Source organism: Drosophila yakuba, chromosome 2L, assembly GCF_016746365.2.
Source record: "Drosophila yakuba strain Tai18E2 chromosome 2L, Prin_Dyak_Tai18E2_2.1, whole genome shotgun sequence".
Lineage (NCBI taxonomy): Eukaryota > Metazoa > Arthropoda > Insecta > Diptera > Drosophilidae > Drosophila > Drosophila yakuba.
In genome coordinates, this window is record NC_052527.2 from 6,093,095 (window position 1) to 6,120,702 (window position 27,608).

A 27,608-nucleotide genomic window follows, 5' to 3' on the forward strand; every position below is an offset into this window, starting at 1 on the left:
CCATACAATTTGGCGGGAAACAGTCTAAAGTGCATCTCTATTAACACCTGCGGAGATGCCAGATCGTCAAATGTAATTCATGTGGTCGATTCGAACGAATAGTTTTAAGATCTCGCAATGGCCAAGATACTGCAGAAATACATCAAATTCTCGGTCAAGGAGCTGGAGAACTACGCCAGCAGTCCGGAGTCTTGCGTGCGGTGCATCACCACGGACATGCACCTCGCAATGGGCCCGTACGGCATGGCCAACTTCAAGCACGCGCTCCACGAGCTCCTCATCCGTACGAAGGTGGGATTCTATGACTCCGGCCTCGATGGGATCGTCCTCGGCATCAAGAACATAAAGGTGCACGGGCACACGGCGGGTCTGCGTGCAGACGATCCCACCATGCATCTGGTCATAAATGCAGACTTTTATGTGTTCCGCCCGAAGGAGGGCGCCATACTGAGCGGCGTGGTGCGACACATCTCCAGGCAACATGTCAGCGCCGTCATTTACCGGGTCTTCAACACCTCCATCCGCTTTACCAACCAGACCGCAAGTCGGGAGGACTTTGCCATGGACCAGGAGATCAAGATCCGCATAAAAAGCTTCGACATCAGCAACGTGATGCCGTACATCGAAGGAGAACTTTTGCTAGAGAATGGCGAGGCTCCAAAGGTAGGTTACTACTGACCTCAGAAAAACTGGCGTCAGCAGTACCCAAGCTTAGACATATAGCTAATCAACCCCACCATTTTGTGTTTCAGAATAAATCTATTAAGTTTAGCAGTCCCGAACCGGAGGAGAAAGAAGTCAAGGAAGAGGATCCCGATGAAATGTTAGACGCTCTTTTAAAAGAAATTAAGAAAGAACCTGAATTCACGCCGAGAAAGAAAAAATCAACAAAACGCAAGAATGGAGAAAACGGTGTGTCACCTCCGAAGACGAAAAAAGTGAAAAAAGAAATAAAAAGCGAGCCAATATAGCTTTAAAACCTATCGTTTTTAACATCTCTGTATAGTACAAATTAACAATTACATAATGTCGAAATGTACAAATTCAATAGAGTTCGGGCATCAAGCCGATTGGGGCTGAGTATAATCTTAGTTTGCAATGCTGCTATTGTACCAATAGGGTAAAATACCTTAATTATCCTACCGATAATTATCCCACTTTACCGATTGATGGCCACTGCATTGGTCAGTTGGATACGATTAATGGAAAACAGTTTTTAAAATGTGAATATGAATACTTTGTAATACATATGTATTTCATACAAATAGAGTCAATATTTTACAATACATTAAATACAATATGTGTATTATAGTTATAATATCTGGTTTTCTTTTACAAATCATTAAAAGCTTGTTACATATTATTTTGATTTCGCTAATTATTAAATAACAAGCAAATATAATAATATGAGATTCTAATCGTACACCAAAAAGTAACATAAACTATACACACAATGATAACACTTGAAAAATTATTTCCTACACAATATCTTCTCAATCACGTCTACAAGGAACATTTACATAATATACAAACATACGTAATACATATAGCTACAACGATTTTTGCATTGAGGCCAAATAACAAAAATATGATTCTATTTGAAATATTAAGAACAGTGAGCGGAAATAGAAATAACCAAACAAGAGTCGAAGCCACCGAATAAGAATTTGAATTGGTACTGGAATGCTTACAGGCTAATCGCGTCAGTTGTTAAACGAAAGGTATTCTAAAACTAAAATAGTAAATACTGGAAAACAATTTTCTAAGAGATAGTTGTTGAAAAAGTCTAAAACTTGGACTCAAAAGTAGGGAAAGCTCAAGTTGGACAAGCTCGACGCATAAATAACCAGATAAAAACATTAAACTAGGGTCACAATTGGTTACTAGAAGGGTTATGATTGCTAGACTGAGATTTCCTGAATATGTACACGTTTCTTGCCGCTGCCGCTCGCCGCTCCTGACGTGGAACTGCCGCCCGCTCCTGCCTGACGCAGGATTCCCGTTTGCTGCTGCTGCTGATGCTGCTGTTGCTGTTGGGCGGCCAGGAAGGATCGTGGTGGTGGCGGCGGTTCGGGAATGTCATCATCCCGGGTGATTTCGGAGTCATGCCCGGCCGCCGCTTTAACTGCGTCCTCTATCGCCTTAAAGGACATCTGATCCGAGGACTGGACAGCATAGTCGAATTGCTGCGGACTGTTGAATTGCAGGGTGGAGTCCACGAAGGATCCACGCTTGCTGCTCATGGCCGATGTGGATTCCATCACCGAGGGCAGGGCACTGTAGGAGACCATTTCGATGGGATCGCCTGGCTTGGTCTTTAGCAGATCCAAAGTGCTCGTGGAACATGCGCCCCAACTGTCTATCATCAGAGACGTTTGGCCCGTCGACGAAGATGGTGGCAGTTCCACCAGAAGCTTCTCTTCCTTCAACTGCTTAGTCTTCTCATCGTAGCAGCTGTACTCCCCGAACACGACGCCAACTCCGCCCTTGCTGTCCACCACGGAGCCGCTTAGGGTGTACGCATCCGCAATGTCACCTGGTCCAGAACCACAAGCTCCTCCGCCGCCGCCCATCAAAGCATTGAGCTTCAAGATGCTGGAATTCTTGCTGCTATCGCCTTCCTGCAACTCCTCCTTGGTCTTCGCATCTCGCGCTCGCTTCTCTCGCTGATGGTAAATGCCCGCGAAGATCAGGACATTTAGGATTAGCAGGAAGCAGCCCACGGCCACCGTGGCAATCAGGGCTGTCGTATAGCTCTGGAACTGTTTGCCTCCCAGACGACGAAGTAGCTCCAGGTTGCCAATGATCCCAGTGGACGCGGTGGCCAGGTCCTTCTGGGTCTCCACGCGCACTATCCCAGTTCTATTGTCGTTTGGTGACTGGGTCGTGGTTAGTTCCGATACAGACATCGCTCCATCAATGCCGCACTCTGCCGAGATCCGTTAGCATGTTAATATGTTGAATAGTATAATTAGTTTGGTAACCTACCTGTGGTGGTAGTGGCTCCCGTGCCCAGAGGATTCAAGGCTTGTGTGGCATTTGTACTTGGACTCTTTGAAGGCGGCGGTGGCGTCGTTGTCCTACTCCTCTGCATGATGATGATGTTATCATCTTCAGCAGGCTTGGTCTGCAATTGTGGTCGCACAACGCCTGTATAGAAACAAGAAAAATTCACTTAAAGGAAATATCTAAGATCTGGAATGTGATTTTGATCTTACCCTCGTAGAGATCCCTGTTGTTCATGTCGTCCTGGAACTGATGGTGTCGCATGGACTGGTCATTGATGTTGAAGTGGCGATGCAGCTGTGGGATGAGGTTCAACCACATGGACAGCTTATGACCGCGGTAGTGGCTCTGAATATTTGCCTTATTTCCTGAAATGTTTCATTTACATGATCGGATTGCATTTGTATGATCTTAAGACTTACCCAATTCCACGTACAGCTGATTGACCACGTCGTAGGCATCCCAAAATGGCAGCTCATCGCCATCGTAGCTGCCCACATCCCGTTCACTGGAGATACCCAGCTGGGTGAAGGCTGCATCATTGCTCCGCAGTCTTCTTCGTATGTAGGATCGCTTCTCGTGCATGGCATTGCTGCGGCGCTGATTGTAGAGCACTGCCAGATTGAGGGCCTCGCTGAGATTGGGATGGGTCAGCCCAGTGGAGCGCTTCTTCTGCTGATGCAGCGCAGTCTCCAGGACCTCGTTCGGATTGGGGAGCACTGACTTTGCCGTGGCTTGATTCGGATTGCTGGGGGAGTTTGGTATATATATAAGTTTAGAAACAACAAATGTTTCATTGCGCACGGCTTGCATCAGCTTACCCAGTTTTCGCAAAGTTGGACAGATATCGCAGCATTAGTCTTCCGATTTGGCGCTCCTGGGTGGTGTAGTTGTGGGGAAAGAGCGGGGACATTGGCAGACCCAGCCAAAAAGGCACATCTTCGCCGCGCACGGAGCCGGATCTCTGAGGGATTGAGGCCAGGAATTAGTTGGGTATTCCCTTTACTTGGGGTTATTCACCCACCTGTGGGTACTCCTCCTCGATGGTCTTGTGTTTAAAGTGCAGAAAGTAGGCGCGACCTCCACGCAAACTGTGCATATAGCCCAACTTAATCAGCGGCGAGGCCGTGTGGCCATCGCTCAGGAATTGCAGGGTGGCGTCCCGGGAGCTAAGAGGATTACGGATGGCCTTCTCCCAGTCCGTGTACTCGTTCTGCAGCATATTGAGTTTGGGATTTTATTATTGCCGCAGCGCATAAATTAATATGGGGCATTAAGTGTGCTCACCTTCAAAACGGCAAATATCTCGTTCAGATGATAGTGAAAGTTATTTCGCACAAAAGTGCGCAGGATGCGATCCCGTCGCGTCTCATTGAAGCCGAACTCCAAGTCCTGGGCACTCAAATCCAAATAGGACTCCACAGATGTAAGGCAGAAAATGAGGTCTCGTTTCGGAAAGTTTGCATATTCAATTCCTGAAGTACTGTTCGATTAAACAATATAAATTAACGAAAGTTTTATTTTATTTATAGCTTTCAGTACCTAACAATAGCTGATCCAAGGGGCAATGTGGTGCTGCCCAAAGGATTGGCGCCGGGCGATATAACAGTGCCATCCACAAATGGAGCGAAGCCCACGAGGAATCTGTAATGTATAAAAGCCAAATGATAGTTTTAAAATATTTTAGACCTATCTTAGGTGGAAAAGTATAGAGCACATTGTAATATGTTTATATTTTATTCAGTTATCAGACCATATTTTAATGTTTTAAAGTTAAAGCGCGTGTCAGCTCGATTGAAATTCAGCTCAATCGGCTTTTAAACGAGAAATATGCCCGTGCAGCGGATTAATGAAATGTGTGACATACCGTGGATGATCCACCTTGACGGCCAGCAATTCAGCGACGCTCTTGGTGCGGAGGCAGGGGGCCAGGTCGTCGTACAACATGTCGCCGTGACATCCAGTCTGTTCCGCCACGCGCCTCTTCACAAAAAGGGGGTTCTTCTGAATGGCCCAAGGCGACAGGGCGGAGCCGCTCACCAGCACCGTGCGCTGGATTAAGTCTGATGAAAGGTTTACAATCAGTATCAAGGTCTACATAATCGGTGCTAAAAGCTAGTTTCGTTTTTGCTTGGAGTCGGATTTACAGATAGTGAAGAGCAGTGAATGGAGTCAGATTTTAAGATAGTAAAAGGAAGTGTATGTAGTCAGATTTAAAGATAGTGAAGTTTATGAAATCAGACTTACAGATAGTGAAGTGTTTGATGTCAGACTTAAAGATAGTTAAGTGTTTGATGTCAGATTTAAAGATAGTAAAGTGTTTTATGTCAGATTTAAAGATAGTTATGTGCAGAGTATGAAGTCAGTCTTAAGGACGTGTTCTAATATCGTATGACTTATTTTTTATGGTACTTTAAACGTTTTATAATGATTTCTCAATGGAAATGGTTGAGTATATTTAGGTAATCCTCACCACTTGCCACTGGAGACACAACCAGTATGTTGGCCAGCACAGCTCCAGTTCCGTAGCCCAGGAGTGTGATGCTCTGGGGATCCCCGCCGAACGCCGGTAGATTTTCTTTGAGCCAGTGAAGACCCGCCACCAGGTCCATCAGTCCGAAGTTTCCCTGGGCACTCTCCTTGCCGCCGGTCTTTAGGAACCCGAAGATTCCCAGACGAAAGTTGATTGTCACGACGATGACATTGCCGTGGGCAGCCAGCTCGGAGCCGTCGTAGGGATTCCCTGAGTTCCAGTCGTACGATTCGCCATGGATGAACACCACCGTCGACAATTTAGTCTTCGATTCGCCGGTAGTATCATCGGTGTTACCTAAGTGGGTGATGATGGTAATTTATTTACTATTTAAAATATGTATGTGTTTTTATGGTTACTACCAATTTCACATTTCTCTAGCAGATGATGGAGGTCGTCAAAGTTGCCAAATCCGCAGCGCTTGCAGTAAATAATTAAGCACACTGCAATGCACTACGGAATTGAAAACTTCAAAGCCAATATATTTTTGAAATATTTAGTTCCGAACTGTAAAGTATGGGTATGCTAATTTAATATTCATCAACAGTTTCACTAGCTTCACAATAATGCGATTGCATTTTTAAATTGAATGCAATTTGCAGAAAACATTTTCTGTATTCCAGCCAACAAAAAAATTGGTTTTTAAAAGTTCACTGAACCAATTATAAAATATATTAACAGTTTTCCATTTATCCATCGATTAATTTTATTGTAAAGCTAATTAAAAATAATTCTGGCGGCGTTTGTTAATTATAGGAGTCGCCAATCGATCAAATTGCACTTAATTAACTTGAGTAGCCATTATACCACGTCGCATGCGATGCTGTATACTAATTATTTGTTAAATTAACGATGCTAACGTCTCTTGAACGTGGCGTGACTTTAAATATTCGTAACCTATCAATTCCTGAGAGCAGCTACTTGTTTTGCTGTTGTGTAAACTATGCATAAGTGGATCATTTACCCCTGCATTTTAGTTCTGTTTGCACAATTTAGTTTCGATTACACTGCACGGTTCCCAGGAACGCAATCAAATGAGAGTATGGATATATGGCACTTACGTCTCTGGCGACGCGTCTCGTAGGGCACATAGATATTTAGGTATAAGCAGTCTTCCGATTGGTTCTTGAGCAGCGGCAACAGGCGGCGCAGCTGGGCGAGACGGGCGCGGGGCACTTCCAGGAGCGCTTCCGGTCCGTTGGGCGGTATGGGTATGTTCTGCGGACAGACCGGCGAGAATCGATCCGCGCTGCGAACCGTTTTCCACGTTGAGGGTGTTATGGGGGGCATAAATCTGGAAAGAAGGGAACCAACGGTCGTTTCGATAAGTAAATATTCCATTTCGGCCACATGGGCGCAACTATCGCATCACGTATACGCACTGTGCACATGCCCGTACACATGCACAGTTGAGGGCAAAATAAAAGAGCGCTTTTATTGGTTTTCGAAGCCTTCTTTACTTTATACGCCAGTTGGAGAATATTGCCTTGTTGATTATATAAGGATAACAATGAAAGAAAAATGTTTAAGCACATACGAATTGAAAATAAAATGTTTGTAAGTAATATTTTTGTAAAAGGATTGGGAAACGTTGAATGTTATAAATTAACATTTGCAATCAACTCTAATATTTTGTTTAATATATTAAATTTTTAAAAAATATGATCCTTCATTGGGCGATTCATTGAAATACGTCAGAGAAATGGATTTCATTACAAAATATTATGTTTCTGCCGTAGCATTTTCCTTTTCGGAACATGCGAGTTCATAGAGCTGTTAATCGAGCCCCAACTGTATGCTCGTGTGGCTGATGTGGCAAGTGGAACCGTGCGGCGGATAAAAGGCAAAAGGATTTGCGGGGCTCGTAAAACACAGAAACTAAGTACCGCCCATCAATCAAAATTGCAAACTGCTTTTGATTAATTGTGCATTTTATTGTTTTGCGTTGAAATCCATCGATCATGGCACGAGTCCGGATTGGACGAGCCAAGAAGACAGGCATCAGGCATCAGCGATAAATATGGCTTGGCCATGTTGATTTTATGACACGATAATTGACGCGTAACGTTTTGATTGTTTTTTGCTTCTTTGTGGCCTGGTGGAGGCACTCGTTCTGCGCCATCCTCCGTCTCATCCAGTCTCATTCCAGTTCATTTGGCCATCCGGGAAATGGCAAACAATGGACCGCATAAACAAAAAGCTCGCGTTTTGCGGCGGGCATAATTTTTCAGCTCTACGTGACTCGTTTACCAGTCGATGGTAACTTCTAACCACTTCCACCAAAAAAGGCATTCGACATGTTCGCTTGCTAAAATTAATACTTTTCGGCAAAAAAGTTTCGCCATAAACTATTTATAAACGAATATAGCAATTTTTGTTGCCAACTTTTTCGAGTGCTAACAGGCAACGTTTTATTCGGTGTTTTATGTTGGCTTCGCGTACACGGAATTTTGAATTTCCATTCGCCCACTCCCCAAATTCCCGCTGCCCAGAAAAGTATGCTATGCAAACGGGAAGCGGTGAAAAAAACGCGAACTAGTACAGGTTAGCTAACAGGCTTATGTGCAGAACAGAACGTATAAATAACCATCTAAAATATTAAAAGCTTTCAGCGTCATTCGATTTTCATTCTAGTTACCCAATTCTATTTTTGCTTAATCATAATATTGTTTCAATATCCACGCGAATATGGTGCATTTTTGATTAGAAGACTTGGCGACAGATGCGATTGATTAATTGCCTCTTGCCTGCCAAATAGCACGTTTTATCTGCTCACTTTTTGCCTCGAGCAGCGCCTCAAATCCCCAAGGACCTTCCAGTTTGATTAACTCCTGCCTGTCGATTCTCGGCATCTGTTGCTGCATGATAATGAACCGCATTCATAAACGACTTCATTTCGCAGGCGTCACACTCTGCCACAGGAAGTAATTAAAGAACAATTTTCATGAATTGTGGCTAAGCAAACAACAATGTGCTGTGCTGTGCTGTGCTGTGCTGTGGCGGCGGTGGAGCTGTTGAAGGACCCTTTAAGTACTCCATCCAATCGCTTCATCAAACACACTTGTTGTTCGTGCATGTCACACAGGAGCTTTTGCTCCTTTTCCCTGTCAGCGTGTGTGTCGGTGTTGGTGTTGGTGTGCCAGGATAAGTGCGAAAGTGCCCAAGTAAGGGGAAACTTTTGTAATATCCCAGAAACTTCACTCGTGGGCTCAGCTTTCCGTTCGATAACATCAGTACCACCAATACCACCAATACCATCAATACCATCAAATGCCGACGATGGCTTATCGAAGTTCTGCGGCTCAGAGGTCCTTGACGCGCTCCTGAATCCCGAAGCCGTCAACTGTTTTGTTATTAATTGGTTGTGGAGCCTCGCTGATTCCGACTTCTATTCCTCTTGAGAAACACCCGCAAGGTAGTTGGCTTGTTTTAATTTTTTTTGTTTTCTGTTTTTCGTTTTTATTTGTTGTCTTTTTTGTATTAAATCGTAACCCCAAACTAACTCCCGGAAAGAAACTTTTTAATTGTTACGTATACAGTGCAAAGTTGTGGATTAATTCGAAGTAGCACTTTGGCTTCATTACGAGCGGCTCCCTTTGCCAGTCCCCGCGGAACTTTAAATCCTCAAACAATGCTTGGGGATTTCCGGGTTCGAGATCGGGGCCATAAGCTTCTCACTTGCAGGCATCTCGGGCCAGAGATGGAGGTACTTCTCTATCCCCCCATACCCGCATAGTGCCAGGCACCATCCAACACACATATTTCATGAGAATAATTATTAAAATTGCTTCGGATAAAGTTGCGCAGCGGCGCCGTGTGAAAAAAGTTGTCCGAAAGAGGCGAGCCTTTCAGTCCGTTACGACCCCCATGTGGCGCCCAGATTGCGATGGCTCTGGTGACGCTAAAGGAGGTGGAGGTGGATGTGGAGAGGGATTTGGATGTGGGAGCGTGAGTCACGGCGAGGCGGATAAATGCCTTCTCGAATTTAACACTTCATTTTGCATTTCAGTTGGATTAGTGTGGAAGTTGCGGGAAACTCCTTCCATCCCGTCCTCTAATTGACTTAATTTCCATTGAAACTCATTAAATTAATTTCAGAGTTCAAAGAGCGTCACCCGTTAAGTTAAAATTCTCCCATCTACGGCCCTGTTTGTGCTTGCACCATGCAAAATAATAATTCTAGGCAAAAGTTGCTGGGGTAACCAGGAACTTACATAGGAAATAAAAGGCTTTGTTTTGAGTTTTCATGTGTTTTTTTTGTTGACACTAAGCCAGCTTAGAAATTTTGTACAGAACAATACATCTTAGGTGACTATGCTCAATTTGCTTAATACCCAAAAGGCAAAAATCACATAAATAAAACAAATAATACGTAAAAACAAAAATCCTGTATGGGTTAAAAAAATTATTTTTAAAATCCAAAAAATTGGATCTAAATTTTTGTAACGAAAAATTCTATTTATTCCTTTATCCATTATACTTTTATATACATAGATATAGATATAGTATCTATTCTATTTATATATTTCCCTTTTACCACATGACTAATTTATCGTTTACAACTTGCTTTCAAAAACCCATATACTACACTGCTGGCTGATTCTCTAAAAATTATGTTCCATGGCCCAGGTGTTTGGTCTACGTGAGTTTCACGCCGTCATCGCTGCTTAGAAAGTTTCTACTTTGCCGAGGACGACGCCCCGGGGATGCGTAATCTTGTGCGACTTCAGTCGACTCGACTCACCTGAGACTGCCCACCGGGGGCGAGGCATAGGGAATGCCCAGGAAGGCCTCCACGAGCGGCGAGGAGCGGACCACGATGCCTCGCAGCAGGCCGTACTTGGTCTTGACGGTGTTGCTGCCACCGTGGAGGCACTCGCAGCAATCCGGCCAGAGGCTGGTGAGCAGGAGGAGCACTAGCAGGGCACACGCCTCCGGGTGTCCTGGATGTCCTGCTGGCTGTCCGGGATAATGGAGGTGTCTTCTTCGCGGGCTGGTTGCTCCAGCTGGCGCGGCTGACGCTGCTGACGTTGCTGATTGCTGGCGCCTTTGATTGTGTTCATCGGTTTTGGAATTTTCTAGAAATCTCTTTAATGTTATCAGTCTTATAATGCAAATTCCCGTTGCCATGATGCGGGCATCCGCTTCCGCGTCCCCATTTGTATGCGCTCTCGTTCCCTTTCCCGTTTCCGTTTCCGCTTCCGCATCCCCATCCGCATCCGTTTCCGCTTCCCACTCTTCATCTTTAGCTTCATCTGGTGCATTCGCAACTGCAAGCGTTTGCTGCGCAATTGAAGCACCGATTGTTTTAATGCAACCCATCAAGGAACCGAGGCAAAGTAAACCGTAAATGTGTAGAAAACGCGATTGAATTATCTTAGTTTGTGCCATCCCTGCTCCGAGCTTCAATTGGCCCGGTCCGCTTCCACTTCCGTTTCCGGTTGGCCGTGACACTTGCTGGATGCCGTCGCTATCGAACTGTGACTTGGACTTGCTGTTGTAGTTGGACTTGGACTTGGACGCGGTTCGGGGCAGGATGCGGCCGGATGTCCAATCCGCTTCATCTTGACAGCCGTTGTGCGCATGTTGAGCTTGTGATTCACGTGCATCGCCGTCATGGTTGGACCCTAGCGCTTTGATTTCAAATATTATACACCGGACGTGTTGGCCTCTGCTCTATTAGAGTCGCAATTTCAGCCTGCAGTTGTCCCGTCGACCGTGGAAATATCTGCGAATGTGTGACAAAAAACACAAATTTCTAGCATAAGCGTTTGGCTAAGCGAATGTCAATTGGATGGGTTATGGGCTATGGGCTATGGGGTTTACGGGGTTACGGGTTAGGTGGGGGAGTGCCACGGGCCAGGACTCCAGTGCAGTGTATTCCTTTTATGAGATTGCAGTTTGCCGCTTGCAGATTACAGATTGCTCTGCGGAGCAAAGTGCAGACTCGGCTGCTGTGGCGAAAGAAGGACCTTTACGCTGTCAGGCTCTGGTCTTAACTGCGCCACGCATCAGAGCGTGGCATCCTTAAATAGCCTTGGTCAATGCATCCGGCCAAGCAGCCATAGGAGCATCTCTCCTACCAGATGCGGCAGTGCCACCAGCAGTGGCAGCAGCTCCATATCCAGTTACACTCGCAAAATGGCAGGCAGTAAAAGTTTCATTAAAATCATAACCAAGCTATTATAGTTTCAATTCGCTCAAACAGAGATAGCTAACAAAGAATTATTATCTGTTTTGCTTCGTTTTGAAACTTTTCAAGTTATAAAAAATGTTGTTTTTAATAACGTATAAAAAAAGGGTAACCATGTGTTAGACATATAAAAAAACTGTGCATTACCTAAAGAAAGTGTATAATAGAATTTCAAGACATGATATTCTGAAGGGCAGGGAGAAAGGTCTGTTGCTAATATTTTTCCAAGTGTGCGGTAATGCCAATGGCTGCTTTGGCGCCCACTTTATGGCTGCCACCTCAGTCGAGGCACGTTTGTGGCGCTCTTGGTGTTGGTGCAGTTGCAGGTGCAGGTGCAAAGCGCTTTGCACCGTTTGACCTCGCCCCCTGCCTCTGCTCCAACCCCAGCCCAACTGGAGCCCCAACCCTATCAGAATGCTCATGCTCAATGCTCCTGTTGCCGCTGGTGGGGCTTTTGTGCAAGACGGAGCACTGGGTGATTGCAAACGTGTTGGGTCGCTGTGAACTAGTTCAAAGGATGTGCTTTATGGGATATAAGAAACTGGTGATTGATGTTTGAATCGGTTCGAATGGCCATCTTAACGACTGGCGATGATCATTTTTTGGAGATTCAATTGATATTTTATTCCTGCTCACTTGAGTTTATGTCTCTTATGTAAAAGCGATGACAATAAAATAATATAATTTTACTAAGTATTTTCTATGTGGCTTATACAAATTAAAGTTGCTCTAGCAATCTAACCACTTTGAAGATGAAATTAAAAAATGAATGAACCCATTAGTAGGGACCGGTCCTTAAAAGGTTGTGTTGCCAGCCAGCCATCATATTCCGTTGTATTAATCCATAGAAACACCTCCATTTGCATGGAAATACGCATAACCCACTCACCGCATTACAATGTTAATCCCCAGTGTGGGTGGCGTTGAATGGGGTGAAGAGGCTTTATTTGGGTTAAGATAAAAATGTGTAAATCTGTCAACCTTTTAGGTGTTAATTTAATGTACTTAAACGCTGTCCCCGCCATAAGGGCACTCGGCAAACGGTGCTACCATTGGCCGGACTAGGATGCGGACTCACACCCGGATACGGAGCCGGACCTGGACCCGGAGTGGCACAAATGTTATGGACTCCTAAGCTCTTGTGGGCCTCATTAACAAATGCTGCGACGGCTCTGTTTCTGCGGGTTTCAGTCGGATTTCAGCCAGGCTTTTCACTGGATGGGGAGGAGAGAAGAGGGGAACAAGCAAAACGGGATGAGAGTGCTCGCACAAGCGGTCATATATCTTCGTCCTGCCGGAGCAGAGCTGTTTAAATCCGTATATTTTATAAAGCTAAACAATTGGCAAAAATAAAACAATGCTGGAAACGAAACGAAACGAAACGAGACGAGTTGAGCTCAGTTGAGATGACTCCGGTTCAGCTGGGCTAAGCAAACACACATTTCACTAAATTGCAGCCATAAAACTAAAGTTTAACTATGCTGCGGACCCGGGAGTATTGCCCATCCCATATCCCCCATCTCTCATATCATTCCACGTTCTCTATCCAGCCCTTGGATTTCTCATACGGATGTGTTTGGGTGTGTTGACAACCAAAATGTCGGCACGTTTTCCAAGGAAAAAATAGCTCGTGTCTTTAGTGGACTCCGCTTTCCGGACGTCTAATGTGGTGAGTCATGGTCGTATGGGATTTTCGAATAAATTTTCTCACTTTTCAATTAACTAAAAGCTGAAAATGACATTTTTGCTGCACTATTTTCCTTGCAGCATTATTTATATTTATGTAAAAGCTTTAAGTTGCTGCATAAACGCAATGCATCTTCTCCGGTATGATAAATATTTACATTTTCCCTTTATTCGCAATGCTTGGCAAATGTCTTTCATGGCATGCGTTTTCTTTGGCTCTTTGCGTCGTTTCAATTTTCTTTCTTTCATACGTCTGCATGGGAAATCTGTAAAGACCGATAAAATTGCATATTTTCCTATGAAAGGCGTCGACCCGGAGGGGCTGAAAAAAAAAAAAAAATTAAAGGGGGTGTCAGCGGCACGCAGACATTTATCCCGGGCATCACGAGCGTTCATTCACACAACACGCTTTACACACGCAGATATAAAATACACACATACACTCACACACACAAATGTGCATGTTCCCATATATGTAGCTATATAGGGGCGGAAATGCGAGGAACTGGCATGGAAATCATGGCAACGCAAACAGGAAATGTTACGCTCCCGTTTCGACTTACTCAGGTCCTTTTCTCAACTCGGTTGCCAAGAAAGTGACGGCAGTGTAAGAACACTATGCTCCTTGGAACCAAGTCGGTTCGACTATTTGCTACCCAGCTCGGCAGCAAAATCGCAAGTTTAATGCTGCTCACTCTTGAGATAAGAAGCTGAAGCTCATCTCAGTTCTACTAAAATCTCGGTAGTCAGAATGATTAGGTATATAACTACGAAACAGTATTTAGATATTATTTTTAGGAGCACAAGCTTATAGCATTTAAGTACTTATTATAATTCCACTACTTCCGTATTGCCGTCGTTTGCATCTTTTTAAAATTCAAATTAAACGAGTTTACTGCGGCTTGGGGCAGCAAGGACCCCATCCTGCAGGACATTTGTAATGGGTAACTGGCCCGGAGAAGTGGCAATCCACCCGCAAAATCTCCCCACCTTCGCTCAAATGGCGACTGGCTCTCTTCGCCTTGTCAATGCCGCCAGTTGCTGGGTGAAGTTTTTGCATTAAAAGTGGAAATAAAAGTTGCAAGACGCATTAAAAATTGTTGCATTTTGCAATTGCGATGGAATTGCAATTGTGCAACGGCGATGGGTACGAGGATGGGTATGGCAATTGCGCTGCAGTAACGCTGCTGGGATTGGGATGTGAATGTGAATGTGGATAAGGATAAGAATAAGAACAAGGATAAGAATGAGGATGTGCCAGGGACATGGCTGATGTCGAAGATGATGACGATGCTGGTTGACGGCTTGCAGCCGGAGCACTTTTTAATAAGTTTCCCAAATGAATCTCGTTTTGAAAACCAAAAAAAAAAAAAAAACCAAAAGAAATGTAAGGAAATTGCCAGAGAAAAGCCAAAGCAAAGCAATATCTTTCGTTTAGTCAGGCATTCAATTGATTTTCTATAGCAGGCATCAGGAAATACGCTTTAAGCGAGCAAAAGAAAAGCGAAGCGAGCAGGACGCAGAGAAACAATGGAAAAGCGACGGGAAAAGGAAAATATTTATGAAAATAAATAAAGATTGGGCTACCATCTCCATGGAGACTCGGCAATGTCGGTTAAGTTTTTATGGCGCAACGTTTGCGCTCTAACCAAATGTTATTCCATTTTATTTTTCTTCTGCGCCATGGCTTACAAAGGAAAATTTGATAAGAATCTGCAGACTGTTAGGCAAATACAACTGAAACTTTAAAGAGGAAGCCGCAAAGTTTTATATTTCCCAATCAAAAACCCGAACACAAATAAGCGAACGCCAAACATTATGTGGTTATTTAGTCATTTGGTTAAGCAAAAGTCAAAACAAAATCCTTAAGACTTCCGACTATTTATTCGAATAGAATTTCCTTCCTTTGCTTAGTTGAAGATACACTCAATGATTGCGGCAAACAAAGCAAACTAAATAGAGCAAATTATTTTGACCAATATATCAAGTTGGTTTGTTAGTAACAGAATTTTGTGATTGGTACGACAGCATAACGATGGCAACTTAATAGCTATGATATGTTCTTCATTTTTCTTCATATATTTATGATTACATTTTGAGAATTTTGCCATTCAACAGTATACGTTTATATTCAACGTGTTGACTGAGGCATGAACAAAGAAATTGAATAAACTTAATTGGAGTGCGTCCCCTCGAACTTTCCATTCACTCTCTTTTAGCCAGCTGAATGTTACTTTATGGCCAAATTCAAAATTTTCCACAGCCCACACCAGTTTCATGCGTTTCCCCATCACAGGAAATGTACTTGACCCTCGTTTGCAAATCGTTTGATGAATCCATTTGGTGCAATCATGAAAATGCGATATAATTAGCAGCCAAGTTACAAGGACTCGCAAAGGTCCTGAGGACCTATGGCGTTTTCAATTTCGCACCGAAAGTAATTGCGCTCCCTTTACCCTTTTTGTTTATTCCAGCGTGTGTTTTTTATTTTGTTTGTCATTTAAATTATAATTCTCGTTTGACCTTTTTTGTGAGCGCCCGTGTTTCGAGTGTGTTGATGTGTGTGTGTGTGTATATGTGTGTGTTTGTGCGGGTCCTCCTGTCAGAAAAAGGACGAAGCGTCTGCTCGAAATGGCAAAAGGCGAAAACCATGCGCCCGGGCAGGCCGACAATGTGGAACTACAAAACATTTCAAATGCCATTTAGAGCCAGCCGTCGTTGTTGCACCTCACTCACACAAAGGACCGCACACTCGAAGAAAATGTGTGTTCCCAAAGCAGAATCATTTGGTTTCATTAATAAATTAATTCAATTCAGCATACCTGTTACTATTGTACAATTAAAAGTTAAAAAAAAAGGAAATGGCCAAAAAACCAAAAATTTGCATATGTAAATTACATTCTTCATTTCACCCGAAAAATCTAGGGTGGACCTAATCATTGCAAATCTGGCTTGCTGGCATCAAGTAAATCTACATCCTTTGTTCCGCATTGAAAACCCAATTGCATTGCACGGGGATTTCCGGTATTTTTCAGGTGTACACATATAGACGCACTCTGCGGACTGGATGGCATTTGCCGGAACCATGGGCGGCGAAATCACAGAACTTTCCCCTTTCATTATGCTGCAGAATAAACGAGGTTACATGGCTGCTTGATTCCACAACCGAATAAGACAGGAAAGGGGCGAGGAATGTCGGTGGTCCTGGCCCTGGACCTGCTCCCGCTTCTGCTCCAACTCCAGCTTCTGCTCCTGCTTCTGGGCACTTGGTACTTGGCCAGCTCTTTGGGTCTCGTTTTTGCCCTCGTTTCTCGAAATCCAAACTTTGTTATGTATTTTTCCACACTCATTTCTTACTTTTTTTGTAAGTTGTTGTCCACATAGAGCGTTTGCCGAGCTGGCGAATTTCATTCGGAAATGCATTTCTATTTGGCCGACAAAAAATAACAAGAAATTTGTCAATATAGCATATAGATTCAGCTTGCGTCTTCCGTTCGCCATGCACAGCGTGACCCATTCTTTTCTGTCTGGTTACTGACCCACTCCCAAATTCAAACGCGAAGATTTATATTACGGCCATTCCTTTTTGGTAATTAGAAAACAATTTTATGTGCTCGATTGTGGGACAGAAAGTTTGAACAAGTTGACAAATAAATTTATGGCCATATAACTGCGTGCCAAGGCAATGAGAAAGTGAATATGCGTCTGACATTCGCAGTCACTCATTTCAGAGAACCCAACCCCTTGGGCTGCTGGGAACGGAAATCGAAAATAAAGTTTGAACAGAACAAACTGAAGGTTAAACAAGTCTGTGGCATCTCTCGTTTTTATTCTTGTTTTAGCACCGGGGGAAATTGCTTTTTAATGGACTTTATTTAGATGGGTTCAGGCAATTTACTGTGGGTATGCAGAATGCACATTTCCGGTTGAATTTCTCTTTGGTTCGTTAGGAAACTACTTGAAGGGCCTTGTTCTCATATCCTTTTGCATAACGCATTTTTGCGGTGAAGCTTGAAATCTGAATTAGGTAATAAATAGACAGCATTCTATGCATGCAATTCAGTTACTTGTGAGTTATTTCACACAGCTTGTGTTTAAGTTTACTATCATAACTATATAACACTATATTCATACTTATTTTTAGGGCACATTTTACATGGTCCTCGGCAGAACTTAAAGATTAGTGACTTTGGTTACATTAAGGGAAGTTCCCCAAAGTCAAATGAAATAATTATCAATTATGTGGAACACACATGGCTCTGTTGTTCTGCTAGTCGCAACTTTAATTATAATTACTCCCCCAGGATTCTTTGACGCCTAATGACCTAAGGACATTGTAGCTGCACGCAAAATGCAAATGAGCCAACTGTGGTCAATTGAAACATATTCTGGGCTGATTTATGCAAGTGTGTTTGCATATATATGTATGCCTAGTAGGCGGTGATTAACATGGGAATGAAGATACCGATAAGGCTGTTGCCAAGCAGCTGGGTGGACAAACTAAAGTGGGTGGCAATGGACCAACCTGCGGCGACGACCAAAGTAAAGTTGACCAAATTACGCAGGCATAAATTATTTATGACTGCGGCAGGAGGCAAACAGACGTGCAAACACATTCAACATACCCAACTCCACTTAACTCAACTAGTCCCAGTTCGAAACTGTTAATAGTGGGCACAAGTACAGTGGTGCTTCGTTAAAGCAACTAGTATATAAATAGCTCCACTATAGCTACATGGGCCTAATAGACCACTAGACTACTTTATACCTTATGCTTATGTACTGCTTGCTGACTAGAAAAAAATGGTTTCACTTAATGGGGTTCTTCTGTAGTAGATTGTAGTGTACGCAGCAAGGCGTTTTCTGGTGGGCTGGGCGGCCATCGAGACGAATCGAGGTACTTGGGCAAATGTAAACATGAAAGTAGAGAGTACTCTGCCGATGTCGATGCTGTTCCCTATGCCGTGGCACCGGCACTCCACTTATCGTATTTACTATGTACTTAGTATAATTAAATGGGCTTAATGCAAATGCTCAGTCGACTCCACTCGACTGAAACCAGTCCTAGTCACGTTGATTCATCATTCAGTTCAGTTCAGTTTAGTTCAGTTCGAACAGATGCGTTGCAAGTTTCTTGTTTTTGCGCATTTTGTGTGACTTTGTTGCGTGTCGCTGCGAAAATTACGATCGTTTGTAATTTAATGAGCATGTAAATTAAAAGGATGCACTTAATGCCCAGATACTCAGCCATACAGCTGTGTTGGGCGCCACTTTATGCGATATGTGTGCGATGTACATCCCCTTAGCTTATATATCCAATCGTAATTTATTGCTGCCGTGAAGCGAAAACTTTCAATCGGTGCCAATGGAATTAATTTGAGCCTGCGCACACACACACACACTCGAACATGCACACAATCACACTGTATGTATTGTTAATGTATTTATGTATGTATCTAGGTGTGGGAGCGGTTCAAGTATGCATACATGTTTTATACTCGCATCCATATGTATGTGTGGCCCTTAGGCTGTGCGTGTGTTGTCGGTTTGAAGACTGGCCGGAAGGAGCGATTTATATTTTGTGCCTTTCGAACGACTAAGTCCTGCTGAGCTCTGCTTAAGGACATATCCCAACTCTTTGCGGCTTCAACTGATTTACTCGGATTTCTATTCTAAGTAGGTTGTGATATTCACCAAGTTCCGCTTAAAATATACTGTCTATGGAAATACATAGTCACTTTAATTTCGCTTTGCCACTTGAAATACCAATGAAAGCATGTTGAAGCTTACCTAACCAAAAAAGTGGCTCTTTAATGTTCAGAGAGCACTGCACAGTTTACCTATCATTAATAAAATATAAGCCAAAACCGCGTAGCGGGTATAAAAAGTGCAAAAATATTCTACAATTAAATTAATGCACACGTATTGAAAAAGGGCACTTGGACTTACTTATGAAGTCAAACGTTTATGAAAAGTACTGTATTCCCTGTGTTTTTTTTATAAAAAATATTTTTATTAAACAATTCTTGTTTGGTTGATATTATAAAAACAGCCTCTTTAAATTCTAGACTTTAAACTAATTTACGTTCTAAGTGTACGAAATGCATTAGATTTGTCAGAAAAAAACCTGTTTAAATAAAATTCGTAATTAGCCAAGTACTCTCTATTCTCTCACTTCAAACATAAGTAGTAGTAAATGGAATTATTTAATTATTACCAGCCCGCACAGCATTAATTTCGATTGCGATCTTTGGATAAATCAAATGCAATTATTTTTAAAATTAATAGAGAAATTATTTTGCAAATGAAAACCACTCAGCTTCAGGACCAGCCACCGCAGAAACCTCTCGTGCCACACACTCCACATTCTGAATATTTTATACTCCTCCGACATTTGTATGCAGGTCTGCAGGTTGTAAAATCGTGTGGGGGGGGGGGGGGGGGGGGGGACAAGCAAATGCCAGTACAAAAGGGCAATTCATTACGCAATGATAATTAACATGTAATCAGAGGCGGTAACGACTTGGTCAGAGTTCGCAGGGGCTCGTAAATATGACTGGGGAGCATAAATTTACTTTGCACTCCGCCACCCCAAAAAGAGGCACTTTGAGAAGGCGAAAAGTTTGATTAAGGCGGCGAATAAAATGGAAGGTACAAAATTGAAACTGCAAAATCGGCGGCATAAATCAGTCAGAAGTGCTGCCCCCCATATTGCATCCTTTTATACGCCTTCATCTCCTTGCGTGTTTCTGCTGCTGGCGGCCGAGAAAATGGCATATCAATGCGTGATTACGTATACGCCGCATGGGCCAAACAAATTGCTGTGCCTCTTCAAGGCAAAGTGCCCGCGTTTGGGGGCGTTCGCTGTTCGCTTCATTATGCCGAATGCCTACGTGCACTACTTATTTACCAAGTGATGGCGCGACTCTGGAGCTGCCAGCCCCGGCCCCATTTCATTCCATTCCCTTCCATTCCATCCGAATCCAACGCCTTCTTTATTTATGGTAGTGACTCGCTGAGTGCGAAGTCCTCGCATATCATCCGTCGCGCCCACGCCAACTGCCCACATCCCGCTGGGTCATGCTTCCGATTGCTTCCGCATCATTGCACACTGGTTCGGGCAATTTGTTTCCCGCTTCCAAACAATAATATGCTGAATAAAATTGCATCTATTGGGTGAGTATATTTTTAAAAAAATCTTCTATACATCCCAAGTGAGCAAGGAGTAGAATGCACGTTTTAAGAATCTGACCAAGGCTAATGAAGAAAACCTCAGGAAAGTTTAAAAATTCAAACAAACGTACAAGAACAGAAAATTATGTTACGCTTGAAATCCCAAAAAGCAAGTGCAATTAAGCTCTTGTGTGACCTCTTTTTATTATGAGAGCAGAATGGTTTAGTATAAGGAGATTCTACAGTTTGATTGGATTTCAAAATTCTTTGGCCAAAGCGAATTGCATTTCATTTATTGGAATTCACATTTATGCTTGTTGCAAACCAGCTAGCCAATTCAATCATGGGGATTTTACATGATTTAACCTGGTAATAAATAATGGGCTTCTCACTTATGCTGTGAAAATTGGAGTAGACACAGAATGATATGGCAAAGTTGTGCGTGCTATGAATAAACCTTTATACAATTGCACTACATGGCATTAAGCAAATAAATCCTCTTTATTTTTAGGCTCTCAACTTAAGAGCATTAAATGTGCACTTTTATGTAACACATTTTGGTCGTAGTAAATATCTGCTATTAGCACTTTCGTCGTTTGAAAAATAAAAATGAAATGATCGATCAAAAACTCTGTCAAATGAGTTTACCTTAGGTGATTGGCATTCTCTGATGTTGTGCCAAAGAAATAATAACGAATTATGATTGAGGAAATCACTTCTAATACTAACAAACTAAGCAAATTTCTTTAAGTAATTTTAAGTACAATCAGTTGTGGCATTTAAAGGTTACTTAGATATGAAATATTTGTAAGGCAATAAGTTATTTATAATAATTCCAGACCAGTGTGCCCTGCCCCCTGCAGGGGACAGTCGCCGAATGAGATACAAATATAAGCACATGCCGAGCGGCAGGATAACGAGGATACACAATATTTGTGTGTGTGTGTGCGCGGTGGGTGCGTTAAACGTCTGCCTCCGATAATGAGGAGCACATAAGAGCGTGTATCGGGCAAACACAGATAGGCCGGGGGCTGAGCCTCATCTTTATCCTGATCCGCTGCCTGCCGCCTGCTGATGATGTTTGCGTTTGAATAATTTATGACACAATAAAAAAAAAGCTGAAAAAGCCAGCTAGCAACGAAAAGCCGTCCGAGAACGGGATTGGGCTTTTCATACGGACAGGGATACGGACTTGGATGTTGAGCTATTGCCACTGCAGTAGCCGCAAGGTGCAAAGAGGCAGCGGTGGTGGCCACAGCAGAGCTGGAGATTACCAAATCCATGGAAATTGTGGCTATGGAAATGCCGTTTGGATACACTCGCATCTGCGGATGCTACGTGGCACACGCACACGCAAACCACTCATTCATCCTAGACTAGAGAGCCGGACGAGGAACGACGGACGGAGCTGGCAGCGTTTTTATTCATTTCGAAAAATGATAATTGGCTACTGACAGCCGCAGGGTTGGGGAGAAGAGGGGCGGGCCAGATAGAGCTGGAGCAGGGAGGTCGGAACATGGAAAATTGGATCGGAATGGACCAGCATCAGCAGTGGTTAGCTTCAGTTTGCTGCTTAGTGAGAGGCAGAAGCCCTCGATACCGGGCAATTTCAAAAGGGTTTATGGGTTTCGTAACAGGAAAAAAATGGCTGGCTTACGTTAACGAAACGTAATTCAATTCTAAAATTGAACTACATATTCAGGTGGCAAAGTTTCTAAATATCATTAAACAATTGCACCTAACAGCTTAGTGTCAGCTTAGCTTAAAACTATGCAGGTAAAAGTTATGGGAAATGCATTTGCTGTTTTGCCACTATTTTTTTAGAGCACTAAATGAGCTTTTGTTTTGAGTATAACCTATTTGTATATTTTTAGTTATCATCATATTGAAGAGTGTATAGTGTAGAAGAGCAAGATTACTAAGTATCCGATAGTCTAATCGCGATGCAAACCTATTTTTTTTCCGGGCTGTGCGGTGGTTCTGTGTTGGTGGCGGCTAAATCAGAAACAGAATCAGAAACAGAGACAGTCGAGTCGAGTCGAGTAAAGTCGAGTAGAGCGGCGGAAACTGTAGCTGAAGTTGAATGGCAGTCTGAATGGACCGCCGGATGGAGCGGGACGGCGATAGGGCGGCAAGGAGTCACTGAGCGAGACGGAAGAGCGAGTGCAAAAAAGGGAATATAAATTGCCTCTTAAATATGGAATAAGTGCGGAAAAGTGTACACCAACCGACGGCCACCAGCAAAACAGCAAACATGCACATAGATAAACTATATAGCTTCTGGCCAAGATAAACAAATACAAACACAGGCCCAAACACAAGCACACAAACAAACACGCACAGATGGCACAACAGCAACAACACATTCGCAAAAGGACTAAAAAAAAATGAAGGAGGAAATCTGCAGAAGATGAAGCCAAGTTTTGTAACAGTTACAAAGATAAAGCAAAGTGGGCGTGTAATTGCGTCTGTATGCGATTGTGTGTGTGCGTGTGTCTGTGCGTGTTTGTCAGCCAGCAGGGGGCGTGGGTATGGGAGTGGCACACACCGCCTCTAACTTCTTCAGTTTTCCCTGCTCATCTTCAGGCCCATCTTCTATGGCTGGTGTCTCCTTTGTGTCGTGTCCCCTTTGCATAGAATCCTTTGGCAATAGACACATAAATTTCAGCCAACACAACATTTCGATTCAGATTCATTCCCCATTCAAAGCAAATGACTTGGTGGGCGGGGTCACGTTGGGCGGGCGGCTGTTGTGGCATGGGTCCTAAAAGTGTTGAATCTTGTGTTTATAACCATGTAGATTTCTCACCACTACTCGTGTCCCTTAATCTCTTGGCCATTTGTTAATTTTCCACTTTCGATAAGATATATTTTATAAAACAAATTGCTGGGCAGACAAATTGCTGTATTTTCTTAAAAGGCTTACTAAACAGTATTACTTTAACATAGCTATAGGTAAATTACTTCATTACAACTACAAAAGAAGTATCCCTTTTCTCGCTTGGTGTATAGATATCAGCTTTAAACAAAATCAATAAATATCTTTGCTAGATTTTCCGTCCTTCACGTTTAATGTTTCCTTCAGTTGAATGGTTAATTTAATTAATGAGTTCAGAACAGTTTAATATTCCGAACTTAATTTCATTTTGAACAATTTATATTTATACTCTCATTCCCGTAGAAGTTTGCAAATCGAGATTATTTATTCATGTTTAGCAACGTGCGGATTTAATTTTGTTGACGGCTCAGTTTAATAATATTGTTTTTTTTGTAAAAGAAACATTGAGGTGTTGAATTTAAATCGTTTAATTACTAATTCTGCATTAACTTTAATTTAATTCAACAAATATTTATATTGACAACATTTACTTTTGCTTGTTATTTATGCCATCCTTTTTGTTTATTTTTTATTTCTGGTTGGAATTGGCCTTATTGTGATTCTCAACGCTTTTTTAAAAATTTAACTTCGTTAAGAGCAAATTGTCTGAATTGATATTATATAATATATGATATTATTGATATTTTTGCACTTTAAAGCAATTACTAAAAATTATTATTTCGGCTTGATTTAAAAGGTTAAATGGTGGCTAGCATACAAAAGGCTTGATTATTGAAAACTTAACTACGTTTGGTTTGATTATAGTGGAAACTGGACTGTAAATTTGCTTAACTTAATTGTAGTTACAACTGAATTGATGCATATTTTTATTTTCCCGTCAATTGGGCAGGCAATTAAATCAGAAGATATTGGGCAACAAACTATATTTAATTATTTCATTCGTAGATTCATACCCAAATAGTTATATAAATACGAGAGTAAATTAACAAATGGTCTGAATATTCCTTTGAAAGTTAAAGCAATTGTTGTAAAGAGTTGAAACTGATTTGGTCTAATTAAAATTCTACTCTGCACACTTTAAGTGTTTTCGCTTGATTAGACACCAGACTTTTCCTGTGAAATTCGATGCTCACGCTAACTAAATTGAGAGAATTCCAAATTAAGAGAAATTCTCCAAGGTGCAGAATGCAATTTTGTAATCAAACATTTAACTCATTTCTTTTGCCACGTTGATTGCCTCTTGCTGGGCTGAAAGGCGAATGGAGGCAGTCTCATAGAAATACACAACGTTAAATAAAAGAATATGATACAAAGGTAAAGCCAAGAGCCACACAAAGTTCCACCTTATCCCAGTGCCAATCCCCGGGAAACCCATCCTCATCCTCATCATCATCCCCATCCTCGTCCTCGGTTCTGGCTAACAGATCCGTTTACACCACAGGCCACGACTTTTGCTTTTTTCTTCGCCCGACTTGGCTTCACAAAGTTGCCGCCACCCAGTTCGCACATTCACATATATAGAGATATATATATATGTTACATATATGAGAATGATATATACACAGGTCCCGCCATGGACACATCGCTTTCATTTTAGGTGCCGCTGAACAGTACAAAAAATCCCCACTGCACACATTTCAAGCAAAAATTTCAATTAAGACTTTTACTATGAATTCATTTCTGTTTGCCATCGTGTGTTTATGTGCTGGCGTCCCTATTTAGTGTGTTTGTTTATGTGTCGAGGCAGCTTGAACCATTGCCAGGACCGCTGGTAATTTTTCCTTGTTTTATGTTTAAGCGAAATTGGTCAACAGTCTTTTGTTTGGCGCGCCGGATGCAATTTTAATCTGCCCGAATGCCAGTCAGACCCACGCACCACCATCAGTACCACCACCACCACCAGTACCACCATCAGCACCACCGCCGGCAAACCTTCAATGGGTATGACGTATGATGGATAGTGGTGGTGTGCCGAAGGTTGCGTGAAATAATGACTACAAGCCAACCAAAACACAGGGCTCTAAAACAGGCAGACAGACGGACTTACGCACACACTTGAACGAAATGGCAATAGCCACCACATAATATTTTAGTTTTTTGACCCAAAAATGTCAGCGGGACATGAATTATCACTCCCGCCAATGCCAGCAGTCGCCAAGCGAGGGGAGGTCAAATGGTAACAGGAAACTGAATATGGCCAGGAGCTGTGTTCCCAGAGATACACGAGATTTTAATCTAGAAAGCTTGTTGAGTTTGGGAAATTAGTGAAAGGCTTAGCGTGCAAAAGGAAAGCCATTCAAATTGTTTCAGTATTGTTTTACAGTCTGGCTGCTGTTTTAATCATCTTGAAAGTGTGTAGTTAGATGATTGGATTTTAAATGAACCGATAGCTTGTTTAGGGGAATTAATTTAAATAGCTTGTGAGGCTAATTGCCAACTGATATCTTTAAGTATTTTAAATTGAAATTAAGTACTATGTTTGGCATCCAAATAGTTGATTGAACTAATAAAAAGATACGCCCAGTGATATGAAGATGGCTGACTTAAAATAGAAACATTTTTATTCAGATCTCTAGGGCTTAAAACAAATGGAAACCCAAAACATTTCCTTTAGCAGGAGGATTTTAGTTCGCCGACCGAAAGAGGAAACGATAATCCTGGCTGGACAAGAAAACACATTTACGAAAGATATTCAAAAGTTTTCGCGGCTTATTCAGTTAGTGAAGTGTCGAAAAACTGACGTTGGCCGGGTTACACAAATTCGATGAAAAAGGCTATGAAAGGTCAGAGTTTTAACCCGGGTCTTGACATTTCAGCCATATTGAAATGTGGCGGTTGACTTTAACGAAGTGGTCCCTAAAAATTCCTTTTGATGGGATTATCGCGGTCCGCACACCAAAGAAACCATAGCATACTTTTTGGGGCTGCTGGCTTTGCTGTTTGATGGCATTAACCCAAAGATGGCCAATATCGAGCACAATGCGAGACGGGCTAATTTCATTTTGAGAACCGCCCTCGCAGTGCTGCTGGATGTTTGCCGTTGTTGTTGGTCGCAGCCACGCAGGTTGCTCTTTGCTTCGCTTCTGCTTGTTTGCCTATGTTTGCCTATGAATAACAAGAAAGCCAACAACTACGCGGGGGCGAGAGTGGGCGGTGAAAGTGGGTGTGCGTGGATGGGTGGCTCTCTCTTGTGCTCAGGGTGTATAGCAGAGCGGAAGAAAGTGCGGGGGCAGGGGCTGAGGCAGGGGCATTTGCTTCTTGAGGCGTTGCAAGGCGACGTCGACGACTGTCACTTTCCAAGAGGGAGAAATCTGTTTGGGGCGTTTTTATTTTTTTTTTCTGTCTTTTTTGCTTGTGTCCTGCGTCGCTAGGCGCAACTTTGCCTGTACATTTCTTTTTTGCCTCCTACTTCTGGGGCTGACTTATTGGGGCTCACCTTTCGTGCTGTTGGTCCTCGTCCTTGGCAGGCTGCTTAATCGTCTTTGTCCCTTTTAACTTTTGCGCCGCCAATTTTCTCCGTTTTTCTCGTTCCCCTTTGGTTGGTGTTGTTTGTTCGGGCACTCTCGGAATTTTCCCCTAGTTTTATTTCAGTTTTTTCGCCGTATTACAATTTAGTTCGCTTTTCTTTGGCTTCTGCCTTTCACTTTCGCTTTTCGCCTTGCAACGCAGCGGTACCGTTGTATTCAACAAATTGTTCGCGCTTCTCCTTCAGCTTCACCTTCACCTCTCTGCGGCTCTCGCTCTCCACTACACTCTCACTCGGCGAGGGTGTGCGTGCGTGTGTGTGGCGTGTGTGCAGCAGGTTTTTACAGTTAATTGAGTCTCTGGTTTGCTCTGGTTTTTACCGCTGCTGGTCACACTTTTTACACTACCTGCCAGGCATTCTTTTTTCGAGATAGCACATTACAACACATCACATCACGCACTGGGGCCACCTATTCTTGTGCTGCCCTTGTAGGTTTTTCTGTCTTTCGCCCGTTTTATCCGTGCTCCGTGTCCGTGTCCGTCTGCGTGCGCGTTCGCTCTTGCTCTGATGCTGACACAACGACAACGACGATGCTCCGACTCTAATTGCGTTAAAATATTTTCGCTCCCACAACAACAAAGCCATCTACACAGAGCGAAAATCAAATCGATACCTAAAGCTCCCGCATTAACCTTGTACTTATGGGATGAAC

At 42.8% G+C, this 27,608-nt stretch overlaps 2 protein-coding genes across 3 annotated transcripts; one reads left to right on the forward strand and one right to left on the reverse strand.

The window, feature by feature from the left end:
• Positions 1-45: 45 nt before the first annotated feature.
• Positions 46-1,315, forward strand: LOC6527017. Its single transcript, XM_002088076.3, has 2 exons — positions 46-663; positions 753-1,315. The coding sequence occupies exons 1-2, from the start codon at positions 118-120 to the stop codon at positions 969-971; spliced, it is 765 nt and encodes a 254-aa protein (XP_002088112.1). The 5' UTR covers positions 46-117; the 3' UTR covers positions 972-1,315.
• On the reverse strand, positions 1,214-27,458 carry LOC6527018 (neuroligin-1). 2 transcript variants are annotated; one of them, XM_015197717.3, is made up of 13 exons: positions 26,867-27,458; positions 10,284-11,267; positions 6,601-6,833; positions 5,480-5,836; positions 4,874-5,069; positions 4,549-4,650; positions 4,294-4,489; positions 4,031-4,219; positions 3,828-3,970; positions 3,429-3,754; positions 3,219-3,374; positions 2,989-3,150; positions 1,214-2,929 (listed from the first exon to the last, which is right to left on the reverse strand). In XM_015197717.3, exons 2-13 carry the CDS (start codon positions 10,928-10,930, stop codon positions 1,902-1,904), a joined length of 3,735 nt encoding a protein of 1,244 aa, XP_015053203.1. In that variant the 5' UTR covers positions 10,931-11,267; positions 26,867-27,458; the 3' UTR covers positions 1,214-1,901. The 2 variants fall into 2 exon arrangements, with proteins under 2 accessions (XP_015053203.1, XP_002088113.1); XM_002088077.4 differs by lacking the exon at positions 26,867-27,458 and adding an exon at positions 11,512-11,654.
• Positions 27,459-27,608: the final 150 nt, after the last annotated feature.